This window comes from Patiria miniata, unplaced genomic scaffold, assembly GCF_015706575.1.
Source record: "Patiria miniata isolate m_02_andy unplaced genomic scaffold, ASM1570657v1 HiC_scaffold_11, whole genome shotgun sequence".
NCBI lineage: Eukaryota > Metazoa > Echinodermata > Asteroidea > Valvatida > Asterinidae > Patiria > Patiria miniata.
The window spans coordinates 1,644,116-1,660,767 of record NW_024037049.1 but is presented as its reverse complement, the minus strand read 5'-3'; the positions used below and the strand labels follow the sequence as shown (position 1 = coordinate 1,660,767).

Sequence of the window (16,652 nt, the reverse complement as noted above, 5' to 3'; positions counted from 1 at the left end):
TCTTTCACGTAATAATAATATTCTCAATGAATGACACTCATTGCAAAAATGATAAGACATGAATCTGGCACTGAGTTAGAAACATTTCCACTTTTGTTAAGAAATCAAAACTACATTTTCTTAACTCTCCATAAACTCTCTACACAACCACTGACATGCTGAAGTGTCAGGATGCAACATTCTTTCCCACATATAACACATGCATCAAAATCCATATATTTGCGACTTCATATACATCAGGTCATGGAGCTAGAATAAACTCCATCATTAGAACACTGTAACCCTAAATGCAGCCCTCAACAAGTATTATGCACCAAATGATATGTACACTGACTAAATACAAATACGAACAACACAAACATACATGACTTAACAACCAACTGACCAATCAACGTGCAACATGAACTAGGTCTACATGACCAAAGTGAGTAGCTGATAAGTGACAAAAAACTTTTATACGTCTCAAAGAAAACCTCAGAGCCTTCTTTATCGACATACTAGCAATATCTAATAGTTTACTGCTTCATTTATACTACAAAATAATAAGAAAATCCCACGAAAGCAAATCCTGTTCATTCATATATTTACACAAACAAACACGCACTCCGTACGCGTACCTGCAAATAAAAACAATGCGTGCACATGCACATGCATCTTGTTCCTGTTGTGCCCATTCTTGAAAATCACGCATTCTCGAGAATGGGCATGCACATTCTCGAGAATGGGCGCGCATTCTTAAGAATGAGCGCCCATTCTTAAGAACGAGCACGCGTTCTTAAGAATGAGCGCTCATTCTTAAGATTGGGTGGGAATATCACGTGCACAATTTATGAATTTTGCCCAATCTTAACAAACATTGCACGACATAATTATGTTAAATGAATTGTATAGCGGTTAAAAGGGAAACAATTCATATAAAGAGGAAAGAAAATGTGCTATGCTTCTGTACTCGTATAACTACGATAATTTGAATCAAATTAAACCTGTTATTATTGCTTTTTTCTGCCCACTATGGGAAGTTTTGTAATAACGGAGGACTGGGAACTAGTCTGGGAAGTGCTTTGTTTAGGCTAGACAAGTTACAAGTCCCTGCATGTATCATATGCGTGCCACGAAAAAAAAACGATGTCCAGAAGCTGCCAAAATTGCTCTTTTGACTAGATAGAATCCAGCTCTGCGACGTTATGGTGGGATGTGAACAATAAATTGGTGGCAATTTAAATGGGAAATAGCATTAGCACTATGGGATGTCGCAGTATTCATTCTCATTCTTCACATTCTTCATTCTTACGTCCCCCCCCCCACCGCTTTTATTATCCCAAAAATCAGAATTCTTTGCACTAGTATTATTATGTCTCTTATATTTTCCCGGTCCCCCCCCATATTAATACGCCTTTACTTATCATATCCACTCTACTTTTCAGCGCCTTGCGTTGCAACAGTATAATTATTGAGAATCAGTGAACGAGGATTCAGCTAGACTTGCCAAGCGCAGCCGGTGCTCGGCATCAACAAGACCGTTATCTTGTCGCGCATTCTCGAGAATGTGCGCTCAATCTGGAAGAGTTATTTTTTGCCAAGATTGAGCAAGGATCCAGTTGCACATTCTCAAGAATGTGCATGCCCATTCTCGAGAATGCGTGATTTTCAAGAATGGGCACAACATTCCCAAACCTTCACATTGTTAAAACGAATCACATTCCATCGCACTATTGGAACCATACTATTATTTTGTCAACTGCTTCGAGAGGTCAATGCACTTGTTGAAATAGAGGGCGCACTGTACAAACACCACCATCATAAATTTATATTAAAAAAAACAACCATCGATCTCGTTTTTTCGATGATTTTATCATTGATCTCCCATATACCAGACAGTGTATATGGACATCAATTGGATGTATTGTTATGTTGCCAGTAGAAAAAAAGAACACAATAATTACAAATAGCGCCCTCAATCGCAATCGGCCTCTGTTTTCTGTGTTTCGGTACGACTACTAGACTGTTCCCCGCACCATTGCATTAAGTCCAAACTACAATGCGGTTAGGGAACCAGACTAGTGGTGATATACGTACTCCAAGCGTTTTGTCTAGTCTAGATCTCTCACTGCACTCTGGACATCAGCAGTACAGCAATCCACAACATCATAAAAGGTAAATATCAACACCAGACATTGGGACATTTGCTAAAAAGGCGATAACTTGGCTCCAAATCTTACCTAGCCCCACTAGTGTGGCCGCGGTATGCTGCGCTGAACCTCTGCGGAGCATACCGCGGCCTAGCCTAGCCCGACTGCGTCTGGCCGTACAGTACTATCGCAAGCTCTGTAGTACGGCCAGACGCCCGATGCTTCCAAAAAGACTGAATTTTTTTGGCCGCCGATGTAGCGATTTTGCTACATCTTTCGATCGCGATTATCTTTTCATCCAGGACACAAATTTCCAAAGTTAAGGTTCGTAGTCGTAGAGCAACTCATACCTTTTCGAAAAAAACGTTCTTTGGTCTCAATATTTTCATCCATCTGGCCACAAGACGAATTTCAGTCATCAGATTCCACAAATATCGTCCCCCATGCGATCCCCCATGCGATTTCAAAATGGCGGCCGCGCTGTAATGTATGCATTATGCGAGCGCGCTTGGGCAAGATAATGAATATGCATTATTTAGTTCATGACCTCGTGTTTGTATGGCCAGCCGCGCTGAGTGTCCGACATACGTCATAAACTATGATGCATATTCATTATCTTACCCAAGCGCGCTCGCCTAATGCCTACATTACAGCGCGGCCGCCATTTTGAAATCGCATGGGGGATCGCATGGGGGACGATATTTGTGGAATCTGATGACTGAAATTCGTCTTGTGGCCAGATGGATGAAAATATTGAGACCAAAGAACGTTTTTTTCGAAAAGGTATGAGTTGCTCTACGACTACGAACCTTAACTTTGGAAATTTGTGTCCTGGATGAAAAGATAATCGCGATCGAAAGATGTAGCAAAATCGCTACATCGGCGGCCAAAAAATTCAGTCTTTTTGGAAGCATCGGGCGTCTGGCCGTACTACAGAGCTTGCGATAGTACTGTACGGCCAGACGCAGTCGGGCTAGGCCTAGCCCTGGTGGACTCCCTTTCCTCCCTACGTTACGGAGGGAGTCCTGACTACACATGTGCTCACAACCGAACGAAAACATTTCTTACCAATAATTTCAATATTTTTACCTTGTTGGAGAAGCTAATTTTACGTCGTAGTATTTTATGTGTCCTTATCTGTTAGTACGCTAGGTTCAGGAATTCCATATGCGATGCTGACTGACGTCAATCAGGAAAATAAACTCAAAAGCATCGTTAAACTTGTACGTGTTTAGTCTCTTTTCATCAGTTTCTCACCGCCGAGTCTATTCTAGTCGTACATCATACCATGAACGTCTGTGCAGCGTGTAGTCTGGTTCCCTAGACCGGACAATTATTCTCGACGCTCATATCACATCAGGTCCGAGGGACAGACTATGCCGCATGAATATGCAGTGCGCACGCGCGATTTGCTTAGTAACCACCCTCATACGCACGCGCACTTACTTGAAGGCGCGGTCGCTAATCCAATGACCGAGCGTGTTTACGCGCCAGTTACCAGAAACACGTTTCGGCTTTGGTCATTGGTTGAGCGTTTTCGTGACATCGGTTGGCTGGAGTGACGTCACGGTTCCAACCAAAACTAAACAAATGAGGGCGCTAGCGTGCGTGCGCGCTTTCGGATCGTACGCACGTACATTTGTACATGTACATTGTACATGATGCATGACGTACGACTCTGGGAATAAACTGATGAAAAGAGACTACAAACACGTACAAGTTTAACGTTGCTTTTGAGTTTATTTTCCTGATTAACGTCAGTCAGCATCGCATATGGAATTCCTGAACCCAGTGGCCAATAGATAAGGATACATAGAGTTTGTAGGCGTGAAATAAGCTTCTATAACGAGGTAAAACATAACAAAACTCTGGTAAAAATGTTGGGATGGTTTCATGTAGAAAAGTCTTGTCCTGGACGTTAGTCGTATTGCAATGAAGACTTCGTCCAACCTGGGCTAACCGCGGCCTAGCCCTATAATAAACATGATATTGACCTATTTACTGGACTGCCTCCGTAAACATACTACTACATAGGCCACACTAGCCCCATAAATGTGGCCTATTTACTGGACTGCCTCCGTAAACATAGGCCACACGTCCACATGTACAAAAATCGTGTCGACTTTGCCAAATTTTGATTTTCACATTTAGGCTTAGTTTGTAGGGTTTTTTTGCTTTAGAAGCATACTCACCCTCTTTATACTCCTAGAACTATGAGGCTCCGCATGAGCGGAGCCTCATAGATGTAGAAGCCCGCAAAATTGTCTGCAGCACAAAACACTAACCTGACTAATAAAGTACAAAAACGTCCATCAAAATGCAGACATTTCGCACAGAACCGCTGCACAGTTTGCCCCTATACTCCGTACTTTACCTTTTGACATACTCACGTATCTTGGGCACAACTAACATAGGTGGATTCTGTCGGGTTTTAGGCCAAAATGTTGAAAAATATGCCCTTTCCGCACTGAGCCAACCGAACACTTGAAACGTGCACGCATGTGATCGAGCGATGATTTTCGGTTCGCTCGGAGCGCGCCGGGGGGGGGGGGGGGGGGGGGGGGGTACAGTACATGCACTTGTACGCATGCACATACTATCATTTCGCCTGTACCGTACCCCCCGCGGCGCGCTCCGAGCGAACCGAAAATCAGCGCTCGATCATATGCGTGCACGTTTCAAGTGTTCGGTTGGCTCAGTGCGGAAAGGGCATATTTTTCATCATTTTGGCCTAAAAACCGACAGAATCCACCTATGTTAGTTGTGCCCAAGATACGTGAGTATGTCAAGAGGTAAAGTACGGAGTATAGGGGCAAACTGTGCAGCGGTTCTGTGTGAAATGTCTGCATTTTGATGGACGTTTTTGTACTTTACTAGTGTTTTGTGCTGCAGACAATTTTGCGGGCTTCTACATCTATGAGGCTCCTAGTTCTAGGAGTACCCTCTTTATAGGCTAGTCAGAAAGTGCTGCCTTTTTCAGATGTATATTTTTCGTGAAATTTCCAGATTCATTTTTACACGTTTGCGTATCAAAATTTCAACATGAAATTTCACAAAAATTAGACATCTGAAAGAGGCAGCACTTTCTGACTAGCCTATAAAGAGGGTGAGTATGCTTCTAAAGCAAAAAAAACCTACAAACTAAGCCTAAATGTAAAAATCAAAATTTGGCAAAGTCGACACGATTTTTGTACATGTGGACGTGTGGCCTATGTTTACGGAGGCAGTCCAGTAAATAGGCCACATTTATGGAGCTAAGGCCACACATCCACATGTACAAAATCGTGTCGACTTTGCCAAATTTTGATTTTCACATTTAGACTTACTTTTAATTGTAGGTTTTTTTTGCTTTACAAGCATACTCACCCTCTATATAGGCTAATCAGAAAGTGCTGCCTTTTTCAGATGTCTGATTTTTTGTGAAATTTCATGTTGAAATTTTGATTCGCAAACGTGTGCAAATGTATCAAATTGCATGATGTTACTACGATCATCCAAGGCAATGATTTTGGTGAATTTGTGTTTGAAACATATTTCATCTATCAAACTTCTTTCCAAAACCCATACTGTGCTGACCCCCAAAAAATCTCCATGCAAGAAGGCTTACATAGCCTTCTAATTCTACAAGTAATTTTCATGCCACATGTTTCTTAAATTTTTCTGGCATGGTTGATTAATGCACTACTGAAACTGTATTGTGCATAGAAAATAATACTATATATCCCTATTCATAAACTTTTGTGTAAAAAGTGATGCCACTGTCATCTTCTCAGTATTCCAAACACTCAACACATTTCGTATTTTTGTAGAATGTATAGCATAACATTGTTATAACAATAAAAGTACCTTTTCCTTGTAGATGTCTACCATCACTATCAAAGTTCTGTCAAGAAATGCCTACCCAAAGAAATTTGACCATGCACTCCAAGTAGTCACGAGTGACAACAAGTTGTTTGAACTGTTCCTACCAGAGGACCAAACTCACAAACTGGAGCAAGGAAAGTTCTACAAGCTTGTTGGCTGCAATGCGTTCATCGTAAAATCAACTAACAAACACGCCTTCAAACTAACCCACAAAACAAGGGTAAGTACCACACTTTTCATTTTTTTTAAATGGCAGAAATATGTTCGTACAATTCTCTGACCCTCTCCATCTTACACAATAAACTACCCACTTGTTACCTTCATTGACAATATTTGCTCACCTTCACAAAGTTACATGCATACATGTAGCTTGTTATCACTATTACTGTTACACTTGTCTTACTAATTATATCACACTGCTAGCTTTCACCATAACCTTCTGCCATATAGCATAGAACAACACATTTTAGATGTCAAAATCCACACTTTTACTAAATCTTTCATCTTGTTTTTCAGATCTTTTATACAGCACCCTTTCCGATTGCACAAGAAGTGGAAGACAGCTTCTTTCACGCTAAGAAAGTCACCATTCCTGAGGCAGTAGCCCTTCCCAAGGACACCCGAGTCAGTATGCGCGGTGTCATTGAAGCTGTAAGTTACAATTGCATTAGTACATCCTTTAGGCCTAATAAACACCATCATATCACCTCACCCACACATTCTGTATCTTCATTGACCGAGAGCGACTCACATATCACTCACTATTGTTGCTATCTTACTGTACACAACATGCAAAAACTACTATACACATAGCAACCAAAGTACTAAGACTGTAACAACCACAGTATAAAACCCGTAGCAACCACAGTACTATGCAATGACAACTGGTATTGTGTGCAAATTACATAACAGGTGTGGGTGTATGCTTTCTACATATTGGCAGACTTGTATTTGAGTCATGAAACATCGAGTCCAAGTCCGAGTCCGAGTCACATTTCTCGTGTCCAATTCCGAATCCCAAGTCCTCCAGGTCGAGTCCGAGTCACGAGTTGCCTCTAACACTGCATTTGAAAAACGTTCATTTTAGGGAATTCAGAGATTCACAGTCACCTTTGATATACCATTTAATGTTACCAAAACAGGCACATCACCAGACCGTATTCATATCGTGTTACGCATTATCACGATGCGACAGCAATACACGTGTCAACGACAAGGCATCTGACAACAAAAGTCTGGTACATTACCCTATCAATCTTGCACCAATGCAGTATTACGTGCAAACGGCACGATACACGTTTCGGTACATTGATTTCTTTAATCAATTCATCAGTAACCGGCACGGCCACACACGCATCGCATCCAGCACCCTGTACATGTATTGCACAGTAAAGGAACAATCAACTTAACTTGTTTGCACGTGTGCAGTGCGGTAATTTCCGTCAAGTCACAACTCAGTTCAAGTCCAAGTCCGAATCCATAGCCCTGAGTCCGAGTCAAAGTGACTCAAGTCCAACTCTGAGTCATTAAAAATGTGACTCAAGTCAAATTCGAGTCCGAATCCGAATCACGAGTCATACAAGTCTGCCTATTGGTCGTAAGCACTGGCACTATATGAGATGGGTTGAAACGTTTTGTGATGGTTTAATTTAGACCAGCGGCAACTATACTTTCACCTACTCTCGTATTCAAATTTGAAATACATTTCCATGGAACATGTACATGTATTTCAATAAAATTAATCAGTTATGACTTAAAATCAAGCAGAATCTGCAGGAGAGGTGTTATAAAACAAATATTGACTCCTTTATCTCATGGTGCAGTAAAACTGGCATCCCTCAGTGATCCATCCAGCATTCCATTTTCCGTCGGCTTCGCCTCGGAAAATAACAATGCTTTATGAATCACCTCCCACAGCTAGTTGTACTTCACCAGTCAAAGTACTATAGCACCCAAATTCCACTGCAGTCATACGTACAGTACATGTATCTATAACTTCTCATTATTTGAAATTTATTTCGAGTTTTATGCACAGTTTTCTAGCATTTTGCTCCTATTCCCATCCCCATACGGCATATATTTTCATTACTACATGTATGGTTACTAACCCCACATACTACAAATCCTTATTTCTCACTTTTAACACAACTAAATACTTTCAACTCCATATTGCTTAACGCAAAATAAAATTACCACATTCTATATCACAATATAGCTGCCACATCAGTCTCACTTCAACGTTCCTCTCTACAAACAGGTCTCACCCGTTAAAGAAGGGCCGTCGTACTCACTTCAGAGTTTAGATCTCGTTGACAACACACGCAACAAGAAGATCACAGTAAACCTGTGGGGCCGCAACTCAGAAGTACAAATTCCACCAAGTGGAACTGAAGTGACTGTCGAGAATCTTCTCACCGATTCCTATCAAGACAGAGTAGTGCTCAAAGCCACACAAGAAACAACATTTTTGGTAAGTTTTATCAGCACTTACATACAATGTACTGTACACATATTTTTAGAAATTTTCTTTACAACCAGATACTCTTTTCAATAATCTTTCTGTTGTTTGTTATATGCAGACAGAAGAAGCACCTGCAGCGACAGCAAAAACTGTAACGTTTGTTGCATTCATTGAGGACAGGTAATACCTTACACTTCATTACAGTTTCATCATCCTACAAGCAACTATATATAAGCAGCTTGCCACTAACAATACCACTCTATTACATTTGTCTCTAAATGCACTCATAAATTTGCATGCCATTCAACTGTTATACAAATATGACTAACAATAAATTCTGAAAGTACTTGGGGGGGGGGTGGTGTGTTCGCATCCATCAAATTTGTATTATATCCATTTTGCAATTGTTGCAAACAAATACAATATACTTTCTAGCCAGTGTCCCATACATAACACTCAACATATACACATTAAAACACATACACAATGTCACCATCTTATTATTACTGTACATGTAATTGCTATAACTTTTTGGATGTCACAGCATGGGGGAGGGTTTCCTCCCTCCTTGGCTGATGACAGAAATTTGTACATACAGCATCCTAAAAACAACTGCCCAGCCATACTTTCATGTCATCATACTGGTTTCCACATCTGCAAAACAATTTGTTTTAATTCTAAAATATATTTTATACACTGTACTCCAAAATACACTGTTTATAGCATTTGTTTTCATTTTTACTCAAACGTAATCAGTACCTTTTACATGTTGTACTGTCATGTCCACATACTACATATACTATAAACGTTCATGTACATACCATCACCTTAACCCATCGTAACATTCATTGCAAACACATCATTAAATGAGTGTAACTCATCACTATGTGGGTGGATGTTTATGAACTAAATACTATTTTCTATATTTTAATTTCCATTCACACATGTCAAAGCACAGTGATAAAGTAGCTACAAATTTATGTATGCAATTTTTGGGACACTTTGTATATTTTTTTCAGTTTACCAAATACATATTCACAATCATCAACCACATTCTCACTGTTCCATTCTTCATCACATCCCAGCCGCTATTTTTGTCATCTACCACCCACACACACAATTCTTCACACATGCTTACATAGTAGACTAACACATAGGTTTATGCAACACTTTACTACACATTCCCTTCATAATACAATGATCAAATTGTCACACATCTGTAGTATGCACAAACTAACATCACCCCATATGCATAAAATGATACTAACACACATACATACTTATCCATGTAATCAGCATTTTCATGAGAACAAACAATTGGATTAGGAACATTAACTACATGAATGTTTATTAGGTACAATAAAACAAATACATCTATAACTTTGTTTGAAGGCATATACTCAATATAGGTACAAAATATATTAACAGTTGACAAACTACTTTGTCTACTTCTAATACTTTGTGTCACCAATATTAACTCTCTACCTATAGAACCGTGTTACAAATGTAAACTACTGCCTATAGTAACTAATGTATTCTCCACATATCTCTGTCTTCAGTAACAACATCACTTTCCTTGATGACCTTGACATCGAGTATTATAGCACAGCTGAGCTACTCTGTAACACCCTTGCCATTCAGCAACCTGCTGAAGCTCATCAACATCTGCCCTTGACTGTCAACATTGAGCTGCAGACTGTCACAGGCAAAAACACCATCACCTCCATGGCTAAGACATGTGACAGGTAAAACAACACAGTCGTGACAACTATTATTAATGAAGTTAGGGTGTTTGAAGAAGTTAGGGTGTTTGACTCTTGGACAACAATACATGGGTTCAGGCCCTACTACCACTATGTTGCTTGTGCCCTTCCACTACACACTTAAATAAAATTTCCCCTTTCCACGCACAAGTTTCAATGGCCATAACATGGCTAAATGGCTAGTATTGAACCCAATCAAATGCTCATATCAGCAATGTGGTCCCTGCCCTGATGACAGACACACTAATTCTAAAGCATTTTCACATATTTCAAACAATACAAGCCACTTTCAAATATTTCAAATGCTAGTCATAGACAGTCAAGAAGGTGTTTCACAGTAATATGCACCATTTTGTTCATAAAGCAAAAAGAGCACACATTGCTAGATGCAGTCGCATTTTAAAATGACCGCATGATGACTTGCAACCCTCAAAGTTTCCATTGACAATGCGTGCACAGCAACCTGTGTACAATTGCCACGCAAGCAAGATGACACATTACTGTAAAACACCTTATCACACAACACTTCAAATATCTCTCATTTGTTCCTCTCATTAAGCATTACCCCATTCACTTTGTACACAATACAATTTCTGCAGAATGCAAAAAGTCTAAGTTTTTACATCAATTGTTTCATATTCTTCATTGGGTACAAATATACATTTTCTATACACTTCACATGAACACAATCACATGTTCTAATTTTCATATCCCTGTGGACACATCACATTTGTTTTCCTTTGTTCCTACACTGTACTGTAACTCCATACACATTCCACATAAAATTCCTTGTGCAGACTTTTTCCTCTTTAAAATTTCCTTATCCACACTATTCATGCTTTTGTGCTTTATTATTTGTGAATGTCAACTATGCAGCAAACATTCACACAAGTCCAATAAACACACTTTAATTTGACCAATGTTTTGTACACGTAGCTACAATGTTGTCCTAAATGATTGGACCACCTGACAATAATCATACCCTGCCCCAGTCTCCCACTCCCCTTCTCCCATGGTCAATGTTGTTATCTCCTCCTGTACCATACACCTTGCAAATCTCCAGCTGCACCAAAAACCGCACAATGAGAGACAACATTCACCATGGGCTTGGGAAGTGCTGGTCCAGCAACATATGGCTGGCACTGTGCCAACATACTCTTCCTAATCATATATTTACTTTCATTTTCTTTCTTTACATTTCAGCTCTGACAACAATGACGAATCCCCAAAGTAGATCAACTTCTTTGTGCTGTTCACAACTGTTTCAACAGTTCCATACTTAAAGGGAATATACATCATTTGCTTTTGCTGTAATTTTCAGAAATGAATGGAATTGGGGGGTTGGAAATATATAGCAAATATAGTTACACTGACTTTTTTGAGGTTTTGGGTTCGAAAATGCTATAAAAACCAAGAAAAACAATCATTTTCCTGTAGTCTGGTTCCCTGACTCCATTTAAGAAGAAACAGAGCAGTTTACATATATTGGGGAATTGTAAGGTCAGGGAACCAGTCTAGCTGGCCCGTACCCGTTCATAGGTGTGTAATCGATTGCAAACAAGTGCGATGGTCAACTGGGGCCAGTATTTGAAAAAAGCCAGTTTTTTCCAACGCTGATCGGCCGATCAGCGTTGGAAATTGATACAAAAATACCACTGTTCTTGAAAATGACAGTATACCAGGTGCCATGATTTTACAGGATGCTTTACACTGTCATTCACTAACAGTCCAGCAAGGTATTTCAAAATGATTTGGTAGTTTTATTTTTTGATGTTTGCAAATGTTGTATTTTCCCTTTAAATAACTGTATAGTATATTCACTTTTAAAGAGTTACCGTTTTAACTGTTTAATAGTTCAAAAGTTGTATTTATCATAGAGCTATATTAAATTACTAGAGCGCTAACTCGTCAATATCCATGCCGAAACACTTTGAAGCCGTCCTGGGCACAGACATTTTGAATTCATGTCCATATTTGTAGAACATAAAGAAAATAGATGGATTGAATGTTGAAAGTGTATTCCACATGTACATGTATACTGGTATAATATTTACGTGTATGTATACCGGTATAACATGTACAGGTATGTGTACCAATATATCATGTACACTACGCATTTTGGGGATGTACATGACGTTCTCATTTGATCTTTTAGTTTGTCAAGTTGGACAAGGGAACGGGTAGGCGTGGGGTGGGGTGGCGGATAGAGGTTGGAGTTAGGGTTGGGTTGGTGGGATGGTAAGGATGAGTAGGGAACCTACGATGGGGTGGGATGGAGTGGGGTAGGTTGGGGTATAGGGGTTAGAATACTGGGTTTAGGTGGGGTGGGCATTTGTAGGAGTGGGGTGGGGACAGGTACGGAGAGACAGATAGGGAAAGATGGGCATGAGTGTAGGGGTTGGGATACAAGGGGGTCAGGGAGGGGGAGATATAGGGATTTGAGTACAAATTGGGTTGGGGGTGTATACAGGTGGATGTACGGGTTGGGTAAGGGAGAGGTGGAAGTACATGTATATAGGGATGGGAGTACGGGTCGGGATTGGTTCAGGATGTATGGGTAGCGGGAATGAGGTAGACAAGATTTAGGGATTCGAATACAGGTTGGGGGAGATGTGTAGGGGTGGGTAAGGACGGATGGCGGAAGATAAAGAAAATAGGGGTTGAGGTAGCAGACACTACGAATCAGGGGAGGGGGGAAAGAAGATAGGGATTGGACTTTGAGTAGAGTTGGGATGTCTAGGTAATGAGGTGAGGATGGGATGGGTGTGTGTAGGGGGTTGGCATAGGGGCGGGGGCAGTTCTAGGATGGCGTAAGGTTTGGGCCATATGGTGATGGTACTGTATCTCACAGGTGGTAGAGCAAAAACACTTTGGACAACAACCCAAAAACTGAAAATTTCATACGCTAAATATGAGCAAATTTGAACAAGGTGGGATTGAAACTTCTTATTTTTATGGGGGGAGGGGGTGATTTGGTACTTCACAACACTGCAAATATACCATACAAAGTGCTGTAATTGATGCAGTACCAGTAGACTAATCCAGTGCTCACAAGTTTTTAATCCTCACTACTTTTTTTGTTCTCCTAGATATTAAAATCCCTCTAAATTCAATGTCAATTACAATAACATTCTACTGCAGTTTGTTCAAGACTCAGCAGTCTATATCATTCAAATTTCCTGATAAACAATCTCATTTTTAATCCAACTAAACATTATATAACTTTTTCGTGGTTCATTATGAAGTGCCTGTAATTTTCAACTAATTTGTGCTTTAATTACACAAACATTCCATTGTATTAAAATTCAATTAATCAGTTATTGCTTAGCCTTACCAAACCTGTGACAGAACTGGCTTCAAACGTTTCTATGAAAAGTAGTTTTATGAAGTTCAAACTGTCTTTTTAAATAATTCTCATTTCAAATGGTCATACATTTCAACATATTTAAAGAGAAATAATCAATAGGCACTCCAATCAAAAAAAGCGTTTGTAACAAGAGTTATACAAACAAATAATGACACCTGATTCGTGTATATTGAAACTAGCCCTCCCTTCATCATCAATGCACCATTCTGGCCTTTGCAGCCTTGTTTTACTACACCATTCCAATCACTTATTATTTCTAAAACCATTCTGTAATATCTTTTCAAAATTTCAATGATTTTAAAGTGCAAGATAAGGCCAAAAAAAATTAATATTCGGTCTCTGGTCAGACCAAAGTTCCAGAATTGACACAAGGACGCGGCTTTTTTTTTTTTTTTTTCTTTCTTTAACCTTGGATTGTACAGACAAGGTGGGGTACTATTTTGCTTATTGGGTGACCTCATATACATTGGTGTCCTACATAATTTGCCTCGGTGCTTTCAATCATTTGCCTTGGTGCAATTTCCCATTCTTTGGTGCTCTTTGGTAAAAAAAAAAAGAGGAGGGGCGGCAATAGAAAGCGCTGTTGGAGCTACCGCGGAAAAAAAGAAAGGTTTACGCACATGATTAAAATCGAACACGCGCACTGACCAGAGACCGAATACTTTTTTTTTTTGGCCTAAGAGTATTTATACAAAAAAGTTGTCATCATGATTTACAAACAACGATGCAGACTGTCATTCTGATCAATATCTGATTTTCCAAATCAGCTAATACCCATACGTTCTCCCTTCATTTGTAATCTATTATCAACTAGTATGTATAATTACCCAACAATCTGTAAGAAACGGTTCAGTTATTGTAAAAATTGTAATAATTCTATGAATAAAATCACCACATGTGTTCATCATGTATTGCATCATCCGTCCCTTTTCTCTGCACTGCAAATATTTCTTACGATCTACCCAACCCACTTGGTCATAAATTTACCACAACCAGTCATGTGGCTGCTAAGGCAAAGCGTTTGCCGTTGTTAAACAAAGCTAATCAAATCAGGTTGACCGTAAAGTCATGACTAAATTCTGCTAAATGCACTTCACAAATCTGTCAGATTTATCAAAAATCTGCCAAATTACCAAGAATTACTCGAAATACACTATAAACACTAACATTAACAACACGTCACATGGAGATTTTATAGTATTGCCTTAATTAATATTCAAATTACAATATAAACAATCTATATCCACTTAAACACAATATCAAAATACATTCGTAAATTTCAAGCAAAACCAGGTTGCATCCAACGACAAAATCCAATTCCCAGTGAACATCGACACCTCAGTACACCAGCCAACCTGTCCCATTATGCAAGGGTTTGTTTGGAAAAATTAAAGCTTTTGTAAACAAATGTATCATTTCTTTTGCACATTTGCAGTTTTTCTGTCAAATAACCATTTATACAAAATTAGCATATCTAATGAATTAGAAATTTGATTGGGTCGACACCATATATTAGTATTAAGCAACATTATAGGATAAATATGTAGCATTATTATTAATGACCAGTTTAATGTTTACATATTATGATGACATGAATATATAATGAAGCAATCTTTATAGTCCCTTAACTTTAAAACTATTCACCCGATTGATCCCAAACTTGGTAAATATCTACACAGGAAAGAGCTATAAATAAACAAGTGTATGCCAAGGTCATGTGACCCTTACTCCCGGTCTTTACCGGAAATGCAAATATGTAAGATACTAATCTCCATTTTAACAGTTAGAGCTTTTTGAAAATCTTTACATTATTTTGTACTATCAAACAGACAGCCAAAAACAAGTTGGGAACAGCTCTGTGGTTGTTCAGTTACAACCACATCTAGTTTCTTTCTTCTTCCTCTTCTTTTTCCCCAAAAGCCCATAGACTTTGTACACGTTTATTCTACACGCCACTTTTGCCATTAAACTTTGTTGCATATCGTTCAAAGTTTGCATAGGCATAGTCCATACAGCATAGTTGTATGCGGACGAGCGACGTCATGATGACGTCATCGACTAATTTATGATAGATTTTTGAATATTGAATTATTCCCATAGACTTTGTACACAGAAATAAAAAAAGAAAAAAACTCAATTTTCAAAGGGCATTTTTGACTCTTTGCCAGTAATTCATTTACACAAATCTTTGTCCAAGCAAACACCTAAATTCAAACAACATTGTGTAATGATGACGTCATGATGATGTCATCCGGAGTTTATTTATGGGCAATTAAATTGTGACACTTTTAATATTTAAAAATGCATAAGAAATCAACCGTACGCGTCCGTAGCATTCTGTTGCCGGCAAGTGGTAGAGTAGGTTAAGCTCTTTATTTCATTCAGTGTGTGTGAAATCACGTGACCCTTGCTTCCGGTCGAAAAAAAAGGCCAAAACCGGAAGTGGCTTATTATTTAAAAGTGGTAATAGATATGAACTTGCTTTTAGCGGTGTTAGTTTCTTGGCTGATAGTGTTCTTCAAATCATCTACCGATGACGTCATGCATTCTTCGAGCGCCCTCTGGCAACAGGTTGAACAATTTCAAAAATGTATTTTGAATAGATGTCTGTGGCGAAGTTTGTCTGAATCGCCTAAATATTGGTGTATATGATGACCTAGACCCCCTTAAGACGTGTGCGAAGTTTTAGGCGTATGACATCATCAGACCCGAAGTTATAATGAAAAGACCCGTTTTCTTTTGAAAATTCATAAAAAATCAACCATGGCAGTTTTTATATTAGTTTTTACTTTAATTGTCTATTTAAGGGTAGGTCTAAAACATTTCAAAGCTTCGAGGCAATAAGCGAACTCGGACATGCCCTGCCCACGCTTAAAACTTCAGGTTGACAACACCTCTGCTTTAAAACATGCACAGGACGTCCACAATGTACATATACATGCACGTACGTTGTACATATCGTATGTCAGTCAGCCTGCGGCGCACGTGTTGCCGAGGTCAAATCCTATCCACAGTGACCGTTTTAGCCGATTTTCGGCTAACTTTGACAGATTTTATGTTCATGCATA

At 39.2% G+C, this 16,652-nt stretch overlaps 1 protein-coding gene across 1 annotated transcript; it reads left to right on the top strand.

The window, feature by feature from the left end:
- The first annotated feature begins 2,029 nt into the window (after positions 1 to 2,029).
- On the top strand, positions 2,030 to 11,567 carry LOC119741570. The gene is made up of 7 exons (XM_038217378.1): positions 2,030 to 2,154; positions 5,989 to 6,213; positions 6,510 to 6,644; positions 8,251 to 8,463; positions 8,573 to 8,634; positions 10,014 to 10,199; positions 11,421 to 11,567. Exons 2-7 carry the CDS (start codon positions 5,989 to 5,991, stop codon positions 11,449 to 11,451), a joined length of 852 nt encoding a protein of 283 aa, XP_038073306.1. The 5' UTR covers positions 2,030 to 2,154; the 3' UTR covers positions 11,452 to 11,567.
- The last annotated feature ends 5,085 nt before the right edge of the window (positions 11,568 to 16,652 follow it).